Below are 23,572 nucleotides of genomic sequence, written 5' to 3' on the forward strand. Positions count from 1 at the left end.
ACCAAGGAGCAGTCACCCTGACACACCCCTCCTCAGGGGGAGTGCCTTAGACTTCTCCAAGCCATGGTTTTCTTCCTTTTTGCAAGAACAACACCAAATACCCTGGAATCAAAAGAACTGTCAAGGTGATGGACACTCATGCCAGCTGAAGTTGGTGCAACCAGACACTTCCTTATGGATTTTGGGCACATTTCTGCCAGTAAATTGTCTGCTTGGATTGATTAATGACTTCTGAATTGCAGTGAGAATTTGGCAAATGATCTCTGGCTGAAGAACAGCCACGAAAAACTGAGTGAAAATTACAAACTGCAGAATTTTCCAGTTCAAAGAAAAACAGAAAGAAATAGGTGCAAATTACCTTTCCTTAAAAAAAAATGTTCTTTACAGTGTCTTGGATGGACTCTGGGAAGCTGGTGACACTGGGCAGCCTCCTGTTGCTGATCTTCTCACAAATATTAATAAAAGAGGTAAATATTGCTCTTTATTTGAATTAATGAAATTGCTTATACCACAGAAATTTTTTTTTCCATTTGAAACGCGTTCTTTAAGGAGTTTTGGGTTCAACTTAAACTTTTCTGCTTTCAGTTCCTCTGTTCCATTTCTTACCTTTCTTAATTTGTTTTAGTTACTTGGTTGGAATTTTCCTCTTGTTTGCAGCCAGATGATTTCATGGAGTGTTTGTGAGTAGACCTCATGGAATCTTTCCTCTCATTTTCCAGCCTGTCTATATTGACAATGCTCCTGGGAGATTCTAATGTAGCACATCCATATCAAATAGGAACTCTGTCATCCTGACCTGTGGTGGGGTATAGACAACAACCTGAGGTTGCTCAGGAGGGTTTTGCTAAAGATTTGTTACCTGCCTTGCTTGCTCAGCCAATAATGACAAAGGGGCAAGGAAAGGGTAGAGAAAAACTTGGCTTGCATCCACAAACATAAACAAGAAATTCTCACTTCTGATGCTTATCTTCATTTGCTTTTGTGTTGCAGGCTGTATCCTCCATCCTGATGGATATGGCTCTGCAATCCTTTGACGACCAGTATCTGGGGTGCAGGGAGGAGATGATGGAAGAACTGGACCAAGGAGACTATTTTCAAAAGGAAATAGCTGCTAACAAGGACTACCTGCGTCTCTGGAAGAAGGCTCAGGAGGCTTTGTTGAAGAGTCCTGTAGGTCTGCTGAGGGAAATGCGTGACAGCCATGCCACAGCCCTCATGGCTTACTCCATGAACTCCTCCCTGCACTCCCAGCTGAACTGGGCCACATCCACAGCAGGAATCTCTCCAGAGCACTACAGACACAACTTCAGCTTTAAATACTTTCACTTCTACCTAACAACTGCTATCCAGATATTGAAGGAATGGCAGAGCAGCATGGGGAAACATAAGTGCTACCAGGTGCACAGGGGTGTGAAGGATTTATTTATCGAGGCCAAGGAAGGCAGCAGTGTGCGATTTGGCCGTTTCACTTCTACCTCCCACCTCAGGAGTGAAGCTCAGAAGTTTGGGAATGAAACTTTGTTCACAGTGACCACTTGCCTGGGAGCAGCTATGCAAGGCTTTTCTTACCACACATCTGAGAAGGAAGTCCTCATTCCCCCTTATGAGATATTTCTTGTCAAAAGCTTCCTTCAAACCCAGCAGGGTAACCGGCTGCATCTGCATTCTGTGGGGAACTACAGCAAGTACCAGTGCCAGCTGGTGGAAGGTATTGTACAGAGGCTCCCATGCAAGGGGGCACAGGACAGGCTGCTCTCCACTGCCCCAGGCAGCCCTCACCAGCTGCACCCACATGGGGCCACACTCAAGGCCAAACCTGTAGCTCACCTGCTGTGTTTGCCTATGAGATCCACAAGACCCAGCTTTTACCCTGTTTCAGTTTGCTGTGAAACCTGGGACAGCCCCACAGCTCACTGAAGATGAATCAACAGCAGGTCTCAAGGCTCTTTGCAGCCCCCATTTATCCCAAGGGTCACTGCAAGGATGTTGTAGACTCATGGCTTTGGGTCCCCAGCATTGTTATTGCAAGAGTGGGTGAGATTTGCTTGAACCAAGTAATCTATGCTGGTGTCTTGCAATGCTGCTACACTTCACGTTTCAGGACTGTTCTAGGCTTTGGTCCACTACTACTCTGGCAGGCTAACACTTCCACACTTATCTCTGGCAAGCTGAGAGAAGTGTAAACAAAGCTACTGTCATTTTAGCAGTGACCTCTCTCCTAGCAGGGAGAAAAGGTATCTTTGACAAAGAACACACTGAGTTTCCTGGTTATAGAGAGACCTCAATGCTGGAATACCTCATGGGGCCTATTTCACATCCCTGCCTTTCTGTGAGTCTACCACCAGTCCAGGACTCTTGCTTTTGTCTCTTTGTTCAGCAGTGTGTCAATGCAATCTTTGAGCTCAAAACTATCATTTAGGAATGAGGGTTTGTGCCTCCAAAGCCAAACTAAGAGACAGAGTTGAGAAAAAGGCCTTTGTGGGCAGAGGTTGTGTTAGCAAAACCAAAAAGCTTTAGGCAGTGAATAGAGGTCTGAATGACTGCTCTCTTTATTTTCTTTCAGCTTCAAGAAGCAAGAACAGTGGTTATACTGCACTCGCCTCTGCCATTCTCCTAAGTGTGCTTGGAGTTTCCCTGTGCTTGGCCCACAGTCTCTGATTCTCTGGCTGCATCCAGATATGTGCCCTTGAACAGTAGGCAAGAAGCCTCTGGAGTTCCTGCTGCTACAGAAGGTTCAATCTTCCCTCTGCTTTCAGCTGCAACTCTGCAGCTGAGACTGGAACATTCAGCCTGGTTCATCAAAACAGACATTCCCTGTACCATTTAGGTAGGAGGAAGGTTATCTATGGCCTTTCTGAAGACTAGATCAGGGATAACCTTCACTGAAGACAGCTTTGTCCTGAGGCATTCAGGAAAGACACACAGGGACTTTGGACTCCTTACAGATCTCTTAATAGCTTTATTTTTAGTGAGAAAGAGTCAGTCTGTGGGATGTGGAAGGCACCATGGCAGTAAATTTAAGCGGGTAACTGGGCAGCTGTGCACATCTCCTTTGGGAGCAGGGAAAGGTGGTGCCAAGATGTGCATTGAGGAGTTGGATTATTGTGTTGGCTGAAGAGACAGAGAAGTGCATTAAGTTGTGCAGATTCTGGCAGACCCTGAACAGCCTTTCTTTGCCACTCTTAAAAAAAAGATGAACAAACATTTCTGGAATGATGTCTGACTCTCAAAAGCAAACAGAGGAAATCCAGAAGGTGTTATTAAAGGGGAATTACAGAGGAATAAAGGTGGATATATTTTTTGCTAGATTGTGACATTTCTGAAATCAATTTTCCAAACTGCTAGCCCAGCTGACCTATTCTTCCCCAAGACATTAGCTGGAAGAAAACATAGACAAAGTTCTTGACAGCCTTTGCTGGGACCTTACCAAGCAGCCAGAAAAATATGGCATAAACAGCTGGAAGTATTCTTTCCCTGATGGCTGCAGGAAGTATGACTTTGACTTGCATTCTCCAAAGTAAGAGAAGTGCTGTAAATTAATTATTCTTACATTGTGATGGTTTTTGGTAATTTTGTGCAAGTCCTAGAAAACAACTACTTTGCATCATCCTCAGAACTATAATCCTTCAGTCTGTAAATACTGGTGGGTCTACACAGAACTGAACAGTCATTTTTGGGTGGGGGGAATAGACACAGCAAAGTCAAACTCATAACATCTACGTTCAAGGGACAAAGCAATTGAAGACTGAGTAATGACATGTTTTGTCATGTTACAGTTCCCTTAACATGATTTCTATTAGTCAGGTAATACCCTGACTAGATGGTGCAAGCATCCCTTGGTAGGTGGAAGCCCAAAACATTCTCCTTGCTTGGGTGCCCATCATGATACCATTTTGACTGCTAAGAAAGTTATGTCCTTCTGCTTGCACCTCTGAGTTCTCACAAGGCCAACCAGAGATACACTCCTGGGATAGTGTGCAGCTCAGAGACTGCTCCTGATGTTGCCTTTGCTTGTGCCAGAGCCCTGTCAAGCTGGGCTGGTTGCAGCAGACATTTCATCAGCTATTGCTGTGGTTAGATGTGCAGTCAGCAGTGTTCAAGCAATTGCAACTTCCTGTCCCACTGTATACTTTCAAAACCTTATTTTCAGAACTCAGTTCAACCATCTGCCTTTTCCTCCATTTCTTTCCTATGGCAAAAGGGGTCTGAAATTGCATGAAATGGCAAAATTTATTTTAGCCTTCACTGCTGTTCAGAGCTGAGTCTGGGCCTCCACAACACTTCTACTCCCTCTGGCATCAGAGACCTGGCAAATTGCAGCAAGAAAGGATGACTGACACCCCAGATCAAGTATTTTCCTCCAACTTAATAGGCCTGCAATAATAGCTATTAATCCTCCCAAAAGATCCAGAGTAAAGCAGGAACAAAACTGTCTTCATATTGTTCAAATTATTTTCTGTCTTGTTCCAAACTATGAGGGCTCTAAAAGAAAAGAATTTGTATCCACTGCAAACACAGAAGACCTGAAATCAGTTTCCAGAATGTGACCCACAGGCAGCTGCCAGCCTGATCAATTCAATTCACTTCAATACTGCACGAAGTATTTCAGGACTACATGGCATTCTCAGTGGAAAATACTCAGCAGTCACAACTAATTGACATTTCCAGAACTATAGCAGTTAAATCATTTAGTGCTCTCTTGCAGCTTATGTTCTCATGCCCACAGTTCTGACAATGGAGTTTGGCACTCTGACTGTGTTCATTAGAGTTGAATACAGCAGCTCAGCTTTCAGATGAAAACACGTTAGTGATTGCAAAGTGCACATTTTATGCTTCACCTTGTATTTTCATCTGAGAACTCAGCCATCCTCTAGAGTGGAAGCAGTGTTCCTAGTGAGACCCTTGTGGGCTGCAGGTCCACCTTTCTAAGGACAAGAGCATGAAAGATGTCTAGCTTGGTTGAAGGCATATGTACAAGCTTGTCTTACTGGAACAGACAAAGCCTATTTCCACTCTCTGTGGTGTCTATTTTTCAGTTTATGTGGGACCATTCAATTTTTCTTCTGTAATTTGCAGGTGTACAGAAGCAGTCATTGCAAATATTCATTATTTCAAGGCATAGGTGCAAGCATTAATGTTTATATTTATAAACAATAGAAACCAGTAAAAAACATAATCTTGTATCTATTTGAATTAGAAGTGCTGTCCTACACTTTTTATGTTCTGAGGACAGCAAGTAACACCATTCCCTTTCAGCTGTAGCTGCCTATGATGGCACCTCTGCAGCAGGCAGGAGGGATTTGTGCTCTACCCATTCTCTCCAGGAACAGAAGGCCTTTGGATGATCTAGTAATTGGGAACTAGCATTGAGTAAACTGAATTCTCTTAAAATTGGAAGGAAGGGAAGAGGTGGAAGAAAATGAGATGAATCTGGGTAAACATCACACAATAGAATTAATGACAGGCAGGCACAGGATGCAGCTGAAGCCCAGCCTCTGGATCCCTAACTCATCACATGCTGCTGGAAAACACCAGGCGAGCAGAGGGGAAAGAGGCTGAAGTTACTCTCCCATACACATTTCAACAGGAGCATTCAGACCAAATCAGGTAGGCAGTGTAAATGTTTAATTAGAAAAGTTTCTGTGGTAAATCTCCACAGAGAAATCACTGGAGAAATAGAAATACAGAAATATATGTGGCCTGCCTAATTCTAAAAGGAAAATATAAAAGCTAATGGAAGTGCTAATGTGAAGAGTAAGAAGTAATTTTAACATTAGAAGATATAAAATCTAGAGCAGCTGTAAGAAGATGAAATAATCATATGTAATGAACAGATTCTAAAAGTCTTCTCCACATCTGTCTAGTATGTAAAAGTTGAAGTATTATTCCTTCTGAAAAAATTTGTCTTCTCAGTTTCTACCAATAAGGGAAAACAAATGACCTTACAACAAAACAGCACTGGAGTGGAAAGGTTTTAGTATCACATTGAGTCAGAAAGCAAGCCAGCAACATCCCTGAGGCAGGATTGATACGAAATCATAGCCTGCATTATCATGGCTTTATGTTTCCAGAAAATCCCAAACCTTTACTGTATATGTATTTGGCTCCCTACAGCTTGTATAAGAAGATGTGTTAAGCAGTTTATTCTCTTGGCAGAGATTAAAGGTAAGTGGTATACAGTACTGTGCAAAATATTGGGGGAGAAAAACTCTTTTCAGGCTGGCTTGTGTTTCAACACTGAGATTAAAAGTTGGCAGGGGATTGTGGAATTCATTCTGGTTTTCTACAGTGATCTTGTGGGGGAGGGTGTGTTTAGTAAAATACAGCTGGGTCAGTGTCAGATGATTTGCAGCTAACAGATAGTGCAAGAACTACAAAGGACCAAAATGGCACAAAGGTATCTTTTCAAGAAGAAAAATCTGGGTAGTGCCCTACACATAACTATTTGTAGCTCTAACTGTGGTATGTAGGCACTAACAGCAAGAAGAGAAACATAGAAAAATGCAAAGCACTGCACAAAAGTAGCCCAGATTTGCAATAAGAGGGCTGAGACCATGGAAAGTACCAGCAAAGAAATGAGTCATCCTACTCATTCATGGTTTTCCCCTGTAGCAAAGATGTTTGCATTTAAGATGAAATAATGTTAAAGCGTTTTCACTTTGCAGCTGGTGAAAGGTTAAAGGAAGTGACAGTATTGATTTCAGAATCTTAGTGATGAGGAATTACTCCATGATCACTGTTAATTCAGTCTCTTTGGACTCTATGTTGGCAAGCAGTTTATGAATAAATAAATATCAGGGAAGGAAATACAGTGAGAGATATATGTAAGGTGATATAGGTTAGGATGGGGTTATTATAGACAATTTTACTATTCATTATGAATTCAGAGGATAAGCTTCTTAGTATAAGCACAGAAGGCTTATATAGTATCATTTTCTCTTGAATGTTAGAAGAAAAAGGCTATACTGGCATAAAATGCCTTTATTGTGGCACAAACCATATCCACCAGTCATCAGGGTTGCTGAAAAATTGAACGCCACTAAATGGATAAAATAGGCTACAAATAAAATGGGTACAAAAGGGTGCCTGGAACAACCCTTTAGTCTTTAGGCCACATCTTTAATTTTGCTGATTAGATGAGATTGTTTCATTTTTGAACTAGTGAACTAGTTCAGCTTCTACCATCTTCAGTTTCCAAGGCTGACTTTTGACTTCAATCTTCAGTTGCCAATGGCTCACATCTATTTTACCAATCTGCTCATTACATATTTGTTAGCTATTTTTGTTGCTCTGAGCATACCCAATGTCTTACAAGGTGCTTTTCCAATCACTTGGCAAAGATCCAGAACAAGAATTAAGATTTCTACATTTACAAACTATGACTTGGGATTTGACCTGCTCAGTATGAAAAGAACCAGTGGGGCAGAGACAAAGCAGATTTCACTGCTCTTTAAGGGCTATGGTTATGGGTGTTAAACAGAGTAAGAAATGTCTTTTCTCTCTTGAAGTAGCCTATTTCTGAAGAATGGCATTGAGTGACCTCCTTTACCCAGATAATCCCAAGAGAAAGCAAGAACTGATCCATCTGCATCAGGAATTGCTTGACTGTATGTCCACAAATTTCCATGCAACAAACGAGCTGGTTGGAGTGCTGAATGAGCACCTGGGCTGCACCATTACCCCCATTGAGATGAGAGAGAGCAGTACAGTCAAGGAAAACTGTGAGAACATCATTCAAGTGATGAGTGAGATTCAGCACCAGGTGCAGAAGATTGACAGTGACATGAAGGACAAGCTCGAGCCAGTGCTGTACCAGAAGCTATATGATATCAAAGAGCCCGAGCTGGAGAAAATTGCAATAGCCCAGAGAGTTTTTTCCATAATTTTTGGAGAAGCAACTTCAACAGCTGCAATGGTAGCTATCAAACTTCTTGGCTCCAATCATTTAACTCTCACTGCGAGCAAGCTCATGGGTGTCCTGGCGCAGATTGGGGCCTCTGTTCTTGGGGGAGTTAGCATCACCATCATTGGGCTGGGCCTGGAGATGATTCTCCATGCCATCCTGGGAGCTGTGGAGAGGAGCCAGCTGCTGACAGCTGTGAGGAGCTATGAGAAGCACCTGGCTGAGTTTAAAGCAGCCTCAGAAAAGTACCAGCGTGCCATACATGAAGTGACTTCTTTGGTGAGACAGCAAGTTCAGTAAATGAAGGTGGAGTTCTCTCTCCTGCTGTCACAGCAGCTGCAGCAGCTTATGCTTGCAGAAACCTTTTTGATTCATTATGACAAATGAACTACTGATGGCTTTTTATTTTCTTTTTTGTGGCAGCAGAACAAGAAAAGTGACAGTTCAGGAAATACATTAATAGAGAACTGGTTTACAGGTCTTTTGGGGGGCAGTGTTTCAAATACTTTGCACCTTTCCTTAAGCTTATTTTCTGGGAAGCACTGTAGGTAACCTTGAACTGTAATTCATACTGGAGACAATAATACAGACTGCTGGACTGGTAGTGGCAAGAAGGTGTGTTTCTGTATCAAAGATGACAACACAAAGGGAGAAAACAATTTCAACAAGGCAAAGCATGTGGAGGCTTTATGAAGACATCTAAACCCTTACTGTGCTTTAGTGCTTAATCTGATAGACTGAATTCAATTACAAGAACTAGCTGAAGCATATTTAACTGCTATTTTCTGCCCTCCTAAGGAGCCAGCAAGAGATCTTCTTTAAATAAACTCTAATCCCAGTAGATTGGCAGGTAAGAGAAGCCTGGGCCTACATGCAAACAGACACAACCTTGCTCCACCACTGAGAGAAACCAGCTGCTGCATTCTGGGTGTACCTGGCCATGAATAACCTCTTGTGCTTGTGATGCTCTGCTCCTGCCAACTCACGTATAAAAATTTCTGTGCAAAGTTGCTCTTTTGTTGATTGGAGTGGGATTATACACATGTACAAGTGCCTGTAGGATTGCAGCCCTATTAAACTAAAGTTATTTTCAAGTCTTTACCTGATCCCACCAATGTGGGACTGCCAAGAATATGCTCAGATTCTGCATTTCACAATGTGCTACCAAGTGTCCTTATTTTTTAGATTTTAAAACCAAAGCTGGGAGCAAGAACATTATTTGTAGCGTCTTGCTGTGATTTGCTGTGAATTGTTTTTTCATATCTTAGAAACAAAGGTAATTTAAGAATTAATAAAAATGTACATGAGTATTGGAAGACTTCTCTTTTCTGTACTTGCTTTGTTTTGTTTGAGGTTTTTATTAATCTCAAAACCAATCTTAAACCAAATAATAAATAAGTATTAGAAGCTTCATTATACAAGCAATTTTTTTTTTTTAAATCCATGATAGACCAATCTAGGAGGGTTGTGCATAGCTTCCTTTTTTTAGTACCCACTTCCCCCATACTAAAATCATATCCAAATTCATACATGTTTGCTAATATTCAATATTAGCAATCTTAATTTATTAATAAGTAGATAATCCCTATGAAATAAAGAAATGGGTAAGATTCACAACCCTTCCATTCTGGGGTTTGGGGGGGGGGTTATTTGTTTGTTTGGTTTTTATTCTCTTCTCTCTAATATTTTCTGACTCCTGTTTTATGCACAAAAGCCACTAGATGGCAATGAAACTGCTGGTACCCAGCAGCTCTGCCAAGTCATCAGGGAGAAAGCCCAGGGATCGGGAGCAAAGATGGGAGCCAGGGCCTGAGAAACTGGGACCAGCTGCAGTCTGGGCTATGTGAGTCAGGAAAGGCACTTCAGCGGTGGCAGAAAGCACTGCCTTGCCTGCACGAGGTATTGAGGTGGATAACGTGGTGACCTGAGGCATCACTTCTCCAAGATGGAACATCTCCTGTCTCCTGACACAGATGGCACTCAGTTTAGAGGTACTTCTGCAGAGGCAAGAGACTGTCAGTCAGCAGAACAGCAAAAATCGTGTGTTGGAGAGGCAGGAGTTCCCGGTTCCTGTTTCTATGTGCAAATGTACAATCTAAACTAGGAATTAAAATCAGCTCTATGAGAGGTTGCCAATCACTGCTGTATGAGAACAGTGGAGTCAAAGAAAAACAATCTGTTGTATTTTTCAAGCAATTTGCCCACACGTTCTTGAATGCAAATGCTAAGCAGTGTCAGGGGAAGTGAGGTACACAGTGAAGAACATAGAGCTATAAAACTGCCTCTAGGTATATCCTTCTTCCTGGTGGACTTAAAGGAAAGCAGGTTTCCCCAAAACAGATTTAATTCCTGCTCTCTCTAATGCTCTGGCCATAGTCTTATGTTTGGAGCTCCAAAGATGTCATAACCAATCTGTTGATATTTCCCCTCCAGACTCCTTCAAGCTGCCTCTCAGTGTCACAGAAGTACCAAGTGAAAAACGTGAGAGGACTAGTGTCCTCCAAGTCAGCAGACACTGCTGAGAGAAAGCAGTCAGGGCTGAGGCAGTACCACTGTCCCCACTGAGCCCAGGACTGCCAGGACAGAAGACCCTAAGCCTTGTGGGGTGCAGCTAACCTTCAAAGATTCAGCCATCCCCCTCTACATGGCATGGCACCTGACAGGGATGTGTATGGCCACAGCTTTCCATCACATCCTCTTGAGTGTTCTGCCTTTGCTCAAGCTGTTGTTCCGGACAAACGATTAAGAATTAAAACTGAGATATATGTGCCTAAAAAAAAACGTGCAAATCAGCCCAAACCAGTGTAAGCTGCTTCCAAACCTACGTGGAAAAACAGTATGGTTGCAACCAAAATCTGCCCAGCTGAATATTTTTTTCTGGTGACAAGAATAATACAAAAAGAACATGCCAAAGAGGCACAAGGTGGGGGTGACCATGCTGTGCATGTGGTTAGCAAGGCTCTGTAGGCACTGAGAGCTCCTGAAGCCTTGGCTCGGAGGATGCTCCTTGACTTTGACTTTGTGCAGCTTGTGACTAAATACTGTAAATGCTGGCATTAATGTGATATATAGCTTATACTCCTTTACCCATCCTGCAATGATCCTTACAAATTAGTCAACTGAGTCTCCATTACTTGAAAAATTATAACAACATTGTGTTGCACTGTATGCTCACCAGGAGCAGGGAGTCTAGAAATCCTGCCCAGGGATCTGACCACCTCTACTCCCAGATGCCACCTGTGCAGAGAAAAATTTCCTTTCTACATCTCCTCCCCAACATGCTAGTTCTTTAAGCCTGCACCCATACTTTATTGTTTGCACATTCATGTTTTGTGCATCTTCATCCTGGTTCCTCACATGCTGTGGACTTTTGCTAGAAATTGTGCTTCTGGCGATGACACAAAGCAGCTCCCACTAGGTGTTCACCAGCCTCGTCAGTTCACCACAGCGGGGGCTGTAGGAGGGGACAAATACCAGAGTATCTTCTGTGGTGCCCGACGGCATCAGATTTTTATCAGATTTCGTACAGAGGGGTCCCAGCCCCGCTCGCAGGGAAGCAGCGCTGCGGGCCCCAACAAACCATGGAAGGGCCTGGGGCTGTGGGCAGTCCCTGCCCCCGCAGCGCTCTGCACCTATGGACACAGGGGCAGCGGCTTCCCACACGTCCCTCGGCTCTGCCTTGTTTCAGGGCACGGGGGGCACTTTGGGGGATCCTCCTGGAGAGCGTGAGGGAGCAGAGGCCGCGTTCGCAGCTCTGTTTCCAGCGCAGGCCGCACGGGAGCATCCCTCCCGCGCCGCGTGTGTCCACCCGCTCCCAGAGCCCGCCGGGGCCGCCTGGGCGCTGGTCTCTATTACTATCTCTATCGCTATCTCTACCGCCATCTCTATCCCTGTCTCTATCTCCGCCAGTCCCCGCTCCCGCCCCGCCTTCTCGCCCCTGCCCAGCCCCAACCATAGAGTTGAGGCCGCCGAGGGTGAGCGAGCGGCGGCGGAACCATCGAGCCGCGGCCGCTGCTTCCGGAGCGCGGCTCCGCGCCGCCACTCGGTGCCGGTGCAAGATGGCGGCGGGGCCGCGGCGGCGGCGGGCGCGGGGCTGAGCGAGGCCGCGGCCGCCCGAGGGAGCCGGAGCCGGGCCCGGCCGGCCCAGGGGTGAGAGCGGCGCGGCGGGGCTGGGCTGCGGGGAGAGGAGAGGCGAGGAGGGGGAGGTGGCAATTCGCGCTGCCTCATTTTCTTCCTCCTGCCATCGGGCGGGAGTAGGAGGGGGGGCTTTCTGCCCTGTTCCTCTGTCGCCAAAAGAATAATTAATTTATTGCTTGATTATATATCTTTAATTTTTTCATCTTCGGCCGTTAACTTGTTGCGTTGAAACTCTTTAGTCTGGGTCCTTAGAAGACGTGAAGTCGAGGTTTCAGAAGTTTGTTTTCTTTCTCTTTAGCCTTTAAATATTAGAAAGATGGGAAATACAAGGTGTAAATGTAACTCCTGCCTGTGTTTGCTGAGCTTCCCACCTAAGGAAGCGATAGTGTCTTGCAAAAGCAAAAACCAAACCCACCCCGGTGCTTTGGCAGGGAAGCAGTTTTGGAGGGGAATGGAGAGAAGAAACATCCCTGGCTGTGGTTTGGACACTTATGTAGTCATCTGTAAGCTGGAGAGATATCTAAAGACAGGAAATAATTTTTTGCAGAATAATCCTACACTTGCTGATACAATGGGGGCTGGGGAGAGATACCATGAGCAGTTAGAAGTCTGAGGAAGGGAGGAGATCTATGGGGAAACATTTGAAACAGAGGAAGGTGAAAACTGGAGAGCACTTACAAGAGTGAATGACAAGGTAAACTCTGATATGCTCTTGGAAAAATAAAGTATGTGTTTTTCCCTGCCCTGCAGCCCTCAGTACTGTAAGCATAAAGCTTCTTGGTTTGAGTTGTAATGTGAATAATAACAAACTCATCAATTAGCTTAAAATTATGGCCTACAAAATTAGCAATAAGTAGGTACTTAGTTAAATAGTAGTACTTTGTTGGAGTAGGGCAGTTTTGATACAGGTGCTGAGCTCATAGTCAGGTTTGAGGACCTTAAAGGTGTTTGGGCTCTTTGAGGGAGTAACTTGCTGATAGACAGAAGAGAAACAAGCATCCTCAAGCTACCAGTGTGTAGGACCTGATACCATATTATCTTTTCCAGATCCCTCCCTCCTTTTTAAGTTTCATTTTTTGAGGCAGAAGAAAAAAGATCAAAATGGGGCGGAGATCTACATCATCCACCAAGAGTGGGAAGTTTATGAATCCCACGGATCAGGCCCGTGAGTATCCATGAAAGCTGAGCAGGGAGGAATGGGGAGTGCCTGGAGGAGCAGGTAAAAAGCTTTCTCTGAGGGTAGAATCCTCAGGATAGAACTGAGTTTCTCTAATTTGAAAAGTATTATCTCAGTTTTGTGTGGGAAGGCTGCTTGCTTTCATGCTTCTGCTTCTCTCAAGTATTTACCTCTTGGGTCTCCACTGGTTATCAGTGTTGGAAGGCCTTTGTACTTAGCTGCTGGATAAACTGCAGGCTGCTTCCTGGGACAGAGTTAATCTGTCCCAGGCAGGAATCTGAGGAACATGTCAAGTTTTGCAGGTGCTCTGGTTAGAAGGGGGAGTTGTCTTACTGTTTTTTGTCTATTTTTGGTAACATGCCAGGTGCTATCAGTGCTCAGTGAATAAAGAAAATCCCGACTCCCACAGTGGATATGCTTTATTTCAGAGGCATTCTCAAAGCCTACTTATTTTTAAAGTGTGTTGTCTGATGACTCTGTTTCAGCTTCTGTGCAGCAATCTTTTCATGATTGCACCTATCACTATGACTTTGGTTGCCTATTGTTCTTTTTTGTATAGCAAAAGCCTTGCTTCTGCAGACATGAAGACTGTAGTATCATTTTTTTTCCTGTATAAAAGACAAGAAATAGAAATCAATTTCATGCTATATTTCTCGTTCACTGGGAAGCAGTAAATCTTTGTAAAATGAGTGAGCTGTTGAGAAACAGCCCTAGTCTTGATGAAGAAAAGGTTATTCATTAATTTGATTTTGTCTTTCAAGTTGTTACTTTCTTTTTCTTTTCCCCTGTAGGGAAGGAAGCTCGGAAAAGGGAACTAAAGAAGGTAACTAAAGAGATTAGGGATCGTGTAGTTGGCATTTCCTATACTGTGTATTGTGTGTGTGATTGTAAAGGGCCACGAATAGACTGTGGATATTTTAATTGATATCCTAAGACTGACTACTTTAGAAATACTATCCAAACATGTAGTTCAAAAAAACATAGAAGTCTTGTTTGGAGTAAAGATCCCCAGACATTCTTTAACTTGTATTTATTTTAAAACGTTGCTGGAAGTACTTAGAAATTAAAAAAACCCAAAATGATAAAGCAAAGAAGCAAGCAACAAACCAAATAAAAAAAAAAATCCAAGCATCCAAGAGTCACACACTTCTTAGTGTGTCTAATGTATTTTGTCAGTTGGTTGTGTTGATTGCACTTGACTTAGTTGGAGTGAAGAAATGATAGTAGCATTTGCAATTACCAAGATAGTGGAATTAAAATTACCAGAAGTTTTAACTACATTTGCTGCTCATTAGTGCCATGGTGAATGTTTTCAGGGCATTCTGAGGTGTGATTTTTTTTTTCTTCAGACTGGAAATACTGAAAAAGGGGTAACAGATGTTTTGTGTCTTTCTACTGTGAAACTTTTCTGTCTGCTTGATCTCTGATCTTAGAACAAAAAGCAGCGGATGATGGTCCGAGCAGCTGTGCTGAAGATGAAAGATCCGAAGCAGATTATCCGGGACATGGAAAAGTTGGATGAGATGGGTGAGTGAGAGGTACCAGGTGCTGGACTTAGGCCATGGTTTATGGAGATGCACAGTGTAGTTTTGACTGCCAATGGGAGAGACTGAAATAGAGTATTTTTTTTTTTCCTTTTCTGTAAGAAGGGGGGATTGTGTATCTGGGGATTGATTATGATTTGAGATGTTGTGGTGCCATCAAAGAGGACTTTTTTCCCAGAAGATGATTGATAAGAAAATCAAGTAGTGTGTGAGTGCTGCTAATGTAGAATTCAAGGAGGGGATTGTCAAAAGGCTGCAGATTTCCTGAAAATAGGGATTGGAATTTGTTTTGAAATAGTTCCATTCATCACAGCTGTGCAGTAGAGTAATTTGCAAATTTTTGTCTTTTTGTTTTGCTGTCTTGGATCAGAGTTTAACCCGGTACAGCAGCCACAACTTAATGAAAAAGTGCTGAAGGACAAACGCAAAAAGCTCCGTGAGACTTTTGAGCGTATCTTGCGTCTCTACGAGAAGGAGAACCCTGACATCTACAAGGAGCTGCGCAAGCTGGAAGTGGAGTACGAGCAGAAGAGAGCACAGCTCAGCCAGTACTTTGATGCTGTCAAGGTAATGCTTGCTGTATCTCAGTCTTGTAACTGTGGTAGTGTATTCTGTTTGCTCATTAGGTGTGACTGTTACAGAGGAAGGGAGATTTGTGTGAGTTCAGCATCACGTGGCCCATATGAAATATTAATTTGCATGGTACCTCAAATTAGAGCATTTCAGTGAGGACAGTATGGTGGTTGTCAGGTCACTGTTTGTCTCTGACATGCTGATCTCATTCAAAATGAAAGGAGGAAAGGGAAATTTGTATTGCAAATCAACAATATCAGACATTTGTTTTCTGTATTAAAGAGAGAGCGAGCTCGTGAGTGTGCAATTGGTATTTCTATGAATTTCTGCTAAATCTCTTGCTGGAAATAATGAGAAATCTTTGGCATTCCTTTAAAAACCTTCCTCTAATATTCCTCCCTACCGTGCTGGAGAACATAGTGTTTTGCAAGTGCAAGGATCTGTAAGACTTCTTTTTTTTCCTCTCCTTTAGAACATGCAGCAGTCTCTGACTTGAATACTTAAAAAACACAAAAGCACAGCCATGCTTGCCTGCAGTCTCTTCATTTCGTAGACTGAAGGTCTAAAAGAAGGTGAAAACCTGACTCAGTTTTGACTGAAATACTAAAACTTTTCTTGGGTGCATTGCAAGTTCTTTGGTTTGCATTGAAGGCTTTTGTTGTTAACACTTTCCCAGATTTCTTTCATGGACTGCTGCAAGATAACACACCCTAATAACAGGCAGATTTGACAAGTGGTGGCAGGTTCCATATGTTCTGTACTTTAAAAAGTAATGAGATTGTGCAGTAGCTTCTGTGGAAGTAGCCTATTCTCTTTTTCTATTTTCTCCCTTCCCTTTCAGAATGCTCAGCATGTTGAAGTGGAGAGTATCCCCTTACCAGATATGCCTCACGCTCCCTCCAACATCCTCATACAGGACATCCCCCTTCCAGGGGCTCAGCCACCTTCTATCCTCAAGAAGACATCAGCCTATGGGTTAGTGGAAAAATAAACTTATGGGGGAAGTAAAAAGAAAGCATTCATATTATGGGGGAGGAGCTAGGGGTAGAAGTAGAGGAAATATTGACTTGTAGAGGTTGGGAATTCTATGCAAGTGAATTGTTCTTTCTTTTAACCAGAGCCCTTCTTAATCTTTCCCCACCATTAGAGCTTTTTGTTTAAATTTATTTGAGTAATACATTATGCCTTTTAGCTTTTGTCTTTTTCAAATCAGGAATGTAGATCAGTAGTAGTAGTATCAGTTCATATTGGAGCCCTACTGTTATGAACATAAATGCCCTTTAAATTGCCCTATGTGTGTTCTGTTGTCCTGCTGCCATATTCAGTGTATATGGATAGTTCATATAAACTCCTAGTTTGCTTGGTTTTGTTTTGATTGTTTTTTTTTTTTTCATTCTAGTGCTATTTTTTTTCTATTTCTTTCTGAATAGCCTTCTGTTTTTACCAACTCTGATTATTTCATTCTTCTTCTGCGGTAGGATTCAACAGCTGATTTTTTTGAGTATTGTCTTCAGTTGGTTTCTGAGCAGCTTTTGTCTGATCTTCTTCAGTCATGTCTTTGTTTGATGTTGTAAACTCCTTGTGTCAAATCTGTACTTTCTAAATGTTCATGTTTCTTTTTTAGAAGTCTGCATAAGCAGTGCTGAGAGAAGGCTCAGTAATTCTACTAAAGGCACATTTGCTTTAATTGTGTTCCTACATTTCTCATTTCCTTTCATACTTCCAGCCCACCGGTTCGCTCCATTTCTGTGCTCCCTCCCCCGGGGCTCGGTGTTCCGCGTTTACCTCCGGGCAGGAAGCCCCCAGGCCCTCCCCCAGGGCCGCCCCCTCCTCAGGTGCTGCAGATGTATGGCCGCAAGGTGGGCTTCAACTTGGACGTGGCGCCTCGAAGGCGAGAGGAGGAGATTTCTTACAGTTCTGAAGCAGGTGAGGGCTTCCCTGTTCCTCTCTGCAGTTTTCCTTGACCTCTGTTCGGCTGTGGATGGTCCTGCTGTGAATGCGGCGTGCCCCAGACAAAATGTTCTCTGGCATTATGAGTGTTAGCACTATTTGAAGGACTCTTACTAAGTGATTGCTCTCTGAGGTAATTCAGATAGATTCATAATATCTGCAATTTTGCTACCAGCTGTAGTTTTAAATGTTGAAACTTCTAATTGCATGTCTCAGATACTTTTTTTTTAGGTTAGGTTTCACAGATTAGATTTTTTTAGATGAATCCTTAACAGTGCTGGAACACTGTTCATATTAAAAAACCTACTCTCAGAGAAATCGTCTATTTAAAAAACCCATCAAATAAACACCCCCAAACCAAAACTACAACAAAACCCACAATGAGCTCTGGATGTGCATTTGCTAGGAGAACATAGGTCCTATTTTTCATACAGTTCATCCTTAGAAATTTTTGTGACTAGATGAATTAGCTTTATTTAATGCCAGAAGACATCAAAATATTTCAGTGTTGGGTAAATGCTGAATAGAAGTTGATGAATCAGTTGCAGTAGCAGTTGCCTTCACTTTTTTGCTGTGTAAATTAATTAGCAGGTTAATATGAAATCTTACAGATTTTCCAAAATATCCTTTAAAAATATGTGCTAAAAAGTACAGTTTGTCAGTGCTTTTGCTAAGGGGAATGTTGTGACTGCAAACATACACTGGTTTGAAGGAATATTTTGTATTTGGAGTTGATGCATTTCCCAATACTTTGCTTTCTGCAGGACAGCGAGGCCATGATGATGACATGTCCAGCACCAGTGAAGATGAAGGTTACCCTGAGGATATGGATCAAGACAAGCACGATGAGAGCAGCGATGACAGTGACAGCGATAGGTCGGATGCAGACAGTGAAGGAGAGGACTTCCTGCATCGTGATAATGACAAGGAGAGGGAAGGTGGTGAAGAAAAGAAATCAGGTATGAAGGGGAAATAGAAGACAGGGAGTTACTTCTAAAGAAAAACACTACTTGACACAGCTGAGGGTGTGTGTGCAATTTATTTAGTCAACTAACAATGTTCTAACTCACCTAAATTCCAGCTAAAGGATTTTTAATAATAAATGAGTCAGAAGGAGGCTATCTAGAAGTAAAGCAACTTTCAGATAAACCTGTTTTCTTAGAAGTTGAGTTAGCCTATAACTCACAAGCCATTTTTCACCTCAATCATTGCAAAATTACGCCTCAATATAAAATATGCTCACTTGCTTGGGGGAGACCTGTTTGTAGAGAATACTAGGTTAGCAAAACTTGAAACAATCAGAAACACCAGTGCAAACTCTAATCTAAGAAGCATCATTATGTTAGACTGATGGGCTATCCATACCAGGTATCAACATAGCTATCTGATTTTTCTTATTTTCTCCCCACTTCCTGTCACCCTTACCCTGCTTTCTCCAGGTCACAGTGTCCGGTTTGCAGACATGCCTGGCAAGTCACGAAAGAAGAAGAAGAACATGAAAGAACTGACTCCACTCCAGGCCATGATGTTACGAATGGCAGGTGAGTCAGGTGGATATAATATGTGGTGGGATGCCTTTAGGCTTCCAGTTAAGGTTTCAGTTTTTCTGTGGGCAGCTTACTTTGCCCAAGTTTTATTTTATAGAGTAAATATTTTACTGTCATAATGTAACCTCTGCTGAGAGTATCAGCTCTCATTAGGTATTTGAGTTATAGTTTGGGTTTTGTTCTTTTTTTCTTTTGTTTGTTTGGATTTTTTTTGGTTTTGTAAGTTTTTTTAAAATTTATTTTCAAGTAATGTGTGTGTTTTGCATAGCAGAGTTGAAATGAAGAGTAGCAATTTACTTTTTTTTTTCTTCTAAGCCTTTTCTCGATTAGCTTTTAAACAGTTGTTCAAATGAAGTACAAATCTCTTTCTGAAAGAGAAAGGGTAACATTGTGTATGTGCTCAGCATGTAACCTGTAAGATTTGTACTCCTTAAAAATACCCTTCTGCTGAGATAAGTTAACCAATAAAACAAACTTTGTTTTAAAAAGAAACTCCAGTATCTTTCAAAGGTGCAGGAGTTTCTTGGACATGGGGATTTTGTTTATTGTGGCGTTGTGTCCCCAACCCCCTATTGCCTCGCCTCCCCACAAACTCCTTTAAGGCAGAGATTAAATAGCAGAACTTTGGGCTGGTAGTACAAGTTTCAGGTCCCAGAGGAACACATAACTCTTGTTGTCAGAGATCTCTCTAGAGCAGCAACGATTTTTCTGTTATTATTTTTATTTGTTTTCATTTTATGTTTACCAATAAAAAGTGGTCAGATTTCTTCCCTTTGAAGGTTTATTTTTCTCTTGCTTCTTTTTATTTAATTCTGTGTACTCAGTTTTCTCTGATGTTCACAAAGATGTTATGCGTAGACAGATTTTGTAAGGGTATCATCTCCATATCTAGGCCAGGAAATTCCAGAAGAAGGGAGAGAGGTGGAAGAATATTCAGAAGAAGAGGAGGAGGAGGAAGAGGACTCAGAGTCTGAAGAGACATCACAGCAACAGCAGCAGCAACAGCTCAGTGAGGAGGCACTTGCAGAGACCGGGTCATCCACTGCGACTTCCCAGGCGCAGCAGCAGCAGCAGAGTGCCCAGGCTGTGCCTCCAGCTCAGATACAGGCACCTCCCATGCCTGGGCCTCCTCCTCTGGGACCACCTCCAGCCCCTCCACTGAGGCCCCCAGGCCCACCCACCGGCCTTCCTCCTGGCCCTCCACCCGGTGAGTGCTTGGTTTGCCCTGCTCTGAGGGGTGCAGGCTCTCAGGCAGTGCTGTCAGTGTGGGACTCTGGAAGCTGCACAGTGGGTTGCAGGTGGAGTATATGTAGCCACTTAGTGAGACCTGGCTGTCATAGTCTGCATCATTGTTGCTGTACCTTGCTTTTGAGGCGTCAGGCTCCTGTAGCTGTAGCCTTCCTGATGGTTGTCTTTGTTAGAGCCAACACTGGCAGACAGCAGCAGAGCCAGTGTACGAAGTGGAGTAAAAGAGCAAAAGTTCCTTAGCAAAAAAGAAAAATCAAATGCCACAGAAAAAGGTTTATAGCTATTTAAATTCTAACAAACTCAGCTCAGAAGCTGTTACAACTTAATTGTATGGGGAGGAACCCTTTTTCTATTATACACTTTGCCTTCATAAAGATGCTTTAACAGTGTAACTGCTGCCTCTCCTTGAGATTTTTAGAAATTCTATTTAATCTGGCAGCTAGGTAATACAGCTTTCATTGGTATGTTGAAGATCTTTATCCTTAGCTGACGAGAAAGTTGCTGGGACATATTTTTAACTGTGAATTAAATTTCTTGTTTGTTACATGAACGCTTTCAGGAGCTCCTCCGTTCCTGAGGCCTCCAGGGTTACCGGGGTTGCGTGGGCCTTTGCCTCGGCTGCTGCCACCTGGTCCTCCCCCGGGGCGACCGCCTGGTCCTCCCCCAGGCCCCCCACCAGGCCTGCCCCCAGGTCCTCCTCCACGTGGCCCTCCTCCTCGTCTGCCCCCTCCTGCCCCCCCAGGTAAGGGGTTCTGTGTGTCTCAGTGCCAGGTCTCTTTTTGCTTTCTTTTCACAGTCTTGGCTGTGGTGATCCAGCCAGTGAGGCATAATTGGCTGGCAGTTTGCCTTTGTTCCTGGCTGGGGCTGCATTGTGCCGTGTGCTATTACATTGTTCTGTGCAGTAACACGGAAGTGCTGTGCATAGTTTGGTAGCAAAAAATCTGCCCTGAAAAAAAAGGGAATTTCAGAGTTTAGATTTTTACTCTGCTGGACTCTTTCTGAAAAGCATCTGAGTGCTGTAATGGCACTCCACTAAATAAATTGGGGATCTGAATATTTATTTTTTGTGCCTGGGTCAGACATTTCTGATGACTCTGAAATTCCAGTGGGATGGATTGTCAAGAAACTTTATTCTCAGATTATAACTTTAAATTTAAAAGGGAGTGATTAAAAAAAATTAAATTTTTAAATTTAAAATTCAGATTTAAAAGGGAATGATAAAAAGCTCCTGTGGCTTTCAGAGCCTGAGGAGAAGCATTTTCAACCTGGCGCTTAGTGCAGATTTGAAAACCTTTTTTTTTTTTAAACCAGTGCTGCTGCATCTTGTTGGGGATTATTTCATTTTGCTTTTTGTTCTTGGCATTCTGAGCCTGTGCGCTTTTTTCCTCAAATATTTTGAAATTCCCAGATGTGGAGACAGCTCTCGCTTTCGTCTTCCAGGTATCCCTCCTCCTCGCCCAGGCATGTTACGGCCGCCCCTGGTGCCTCCCTTAGGACCTGCCCCACCCGGGCTGTTCCCACCAGCTCCCATTCCAAACCCTGGGGTGCTGAGCGCCCCGCCCAGCCTGATCCAGCGGCCCAAGGCGGACGACACCAGCGCTGCCACCATCGAGAAGAAGGCCACGGCCACCATCAGCGCCAAGCCGCAGATCACCAACCCCAAGGCGGAGATCACGCGCTTCGTGCCCACCGCGCTGCGCGTGCGCCGCGAGAACAAAGGCGCTGCCGCCGCATCCCAGAGGAAGCAGGAGGATGAGCCTGCCCTGCCCTTAACCAAAGCTGCCCCTAAGGCTGGCGCGTCTGCCCCTATCTCTGTACAGACAAAGGATGATGTGTATGAAGCCTTCATGAAAGAAATGGAAGGTCTCCTGTGACCTGTCCTAGTCCTGGTCAGCTTTCCTGCCCCTCTGAACACTGTGGAGGGAGAAGAAGGGAAAGTCCTCCTGCAAGCAACGAAAGGGCATGACTGGAAATAGTTCCCTACCCACAGGTTAACTTGCCAGTGTGCTGTGAGCAGAGACCGCTGCAGCTGAGGTGTGCCTGGGCACCTCCTTTCAGAGCCACCACGTCCACCTGGGGAAAGGAGATTGCAGTAAAGGAGGCGATGCTGCTCCCCTCAAGTCCTCCCCCTTCCTTAGAGGGAGATAATGATACTCTGGGGACGGGGGTGACTATTCCCTGCCAAAATCCCCAAAATCCTTACACAGCCTGAGTGCTCTGGTGAGGGTAGTGGAACAGGTTTTTAACGAGCCAGAAAAGTGTTAGCAGCGTTTCATACACAAATGGTTGTCCAGTTTTTATTTTCTGTACTTTTTTTTTTTTCTGTAAATATTTTATAATCATGTTTTTAGTTGCAGTGAGGTTGATCAATCATCTTTCTTCCAGGGTAGTCAGGGAGGTCATTTGTTGCGTATACTGTACACTGGAGTTTTGCATCCTATCCCCTTTATGGTCATCTTGATGGGATTTTGTTGGCTGGGGAAACTTCATTTTGTCTTGTGAAAGACAATAAATGTTCAGTGTATCAAAATACCACTTTCCCTGTGATTTGTGAGAAACTAACATGCAGGTGGAGAGGGAGGGGGGAGGGTTCTTAGCTCGCCTTGGAAGATGATAGAGTCATTCAGAACCTCAGAAAAGTAATAATCACATTATTAATAACATATACTTACTTACTTTTTCCTACTAAGCTTCTGCTATGTTCCTAAGTTCCTAAACATCCCTTTTAATACACATATCCCTGGATATGGAGATGATACTCTTATAAAATCTTTATTGGTAGGTAGTAAAAGCTGAAATCCTGATACACTACTCATAATTACAAAACAATTCATTTTATACACTCTGGGAGGTTTGCTTCATATCAAGCCTCAGATAACTGTTGGGTGCATCATGGACAGGCTACCTTAAGTAAAAATTAGTAAACAATTTTAATGTTAAAAGATTGACATAATTTTAGTTGTGGCTAATATTAGGATAGCAGACTAGCAGATAGCTCAGACAATATGTTTAGTTTGCTCTACATTTCAGGTTTTGCTGAATGCACCATGTTTTGAGGTTAAATCTTCTTAAAGAAGACAAAGTCATTAGCTAACCAAATTTACACTTGAAAACTTTGAATCTGTTTTCACAAATTTCACAAATTCTGGACATAATCAAAAATGGTTGCACGGCAGTTCTCTGTACCGAGAACATAAAATTTACATGAGCCCACCCACCTAATGCATATTGTGTGATGTAACTACACAATCCTTGAAACACGAAATTCTTTGTTTATTAAGCAACTTCTGTTGTGGAAGTTAGCTGATGACATCAGTTATGTTTACCAAAGTTGAGAAAATTCATCTTGAAGTCAGATAATTCAGTTTGAAAACACCAATGTGAGTGATTGCAGCAATACTGAAGTAATTTGTCTCTAGAATCAGAGAAACGTGTATTATGTCTTCCTGCTTAGTTTATACACCTATCAGTAGTGCTGGGGTATAAATGCTCC

General features: G+C 43.1%; 2 protein-coding genes across 9 annotated transcripts; both read left to right on the top strand.

The window, feature by feature from the left end:
• Positions 1-55: 55 nt before the first annotated feature.
• SMCO3 (single-pass membrane protein with coiled-coil domains 3) lies at positions 56-9,219 on the top strand. Of its 3 annotated transcripts, none has more exons than XM_059473204.1 (3): positions 56-467; positions 2,564-5,607; positions 7,512-9,219. In XM_059473204.1, the coding sequence occupies exon 3, from the start codon at positions 7,526-7,528 to the stop codon at positions 8,201-8,203; it is 678 nt and encodes a 225-aa protein (XP_059329187.1). In that variant the 5' UTR covers positions 56-467; positions 2,564-5,607; positions 7,512-7,525; the 3' UTR covers positions 8,204-9,219. The 3 variants fall into 3 exon arrangements, with proteins under 3 accessions (XP_059329187.1, XP_059329185.1, XP_059329186.1); XM_059473202.1 differs by lacking the exon at positions 7,512-9,219 and adding an exon at positions 991-1,708 and having other exon boundaries at positions 2,564-3,306; XM_059473203.1 differs by having other exon boundaries at positions 2,564-9,219.
• A 2,710-nt stretch (positions 9,220-11,929) lies between these two features.
• WBP11 (WW domain binding protein 11) lies at positions 11,930-22,609 on the top strand. Of its 6 annotated transcripts, none has more exons than XM_059473050.1 (13): positions 11,955-12,052; positions 12,588-12,734; positions 13,088-13,205; positions 14,009-14,040; positions 14,651-14,744; positions 15,132-15,328; positions 16,176-16,309; positions 17,061-17,260; positions 18,049-18,243; positions 18,724-18,825; positions 19,724-20,038; positions 20,639-20,821; positions 21,520-22,609. In XM_059473050.1, the coding sequence occupies exons 3-13, from the start codon at positions 13,142-13,144 to the stop codon at positions 21,951-21,953; spliced, it is 1,950 nt and encodes a 649-aa protein (XP_059329033.1). In that variant the 5' UTR covers positions 11,955-12,052; positions 12,588-12,734; positions 13,088-13,141; the 3' UTR covers positions 21,954-22,609. The 6 variants fall into 6 exon arrangements, with proteins under 6 accessions (XP_059329031.1, XP_059329033.1, XP_059329036.1 ...); XM_059473053.1 differs by having other exon boundaries at positions 13,122-13,205; XM_059473047.1 differs by having other exon boundaries at positions 13,126-13,205.
• The last annotated feature ends 963 nt before the right edge of the window (positions 22,610-23,572 follow it).

This window comes from Ammospiza nelsoni, chromosome 5 (assembly GCF_027579445.1).
Source record: "Ammospiza nelsoni isolate bAmmNel1 chromosome 5, bAmmNel1.pri, whole genome shotgun sequence".
In the NCBI taxonomy this organism is placed as follows: Eukaryota; Metazoa; Chordata; class Aves; order Passeriformes; family Passerellidae; genus Ammospiza; species Ammospiza nelsoni.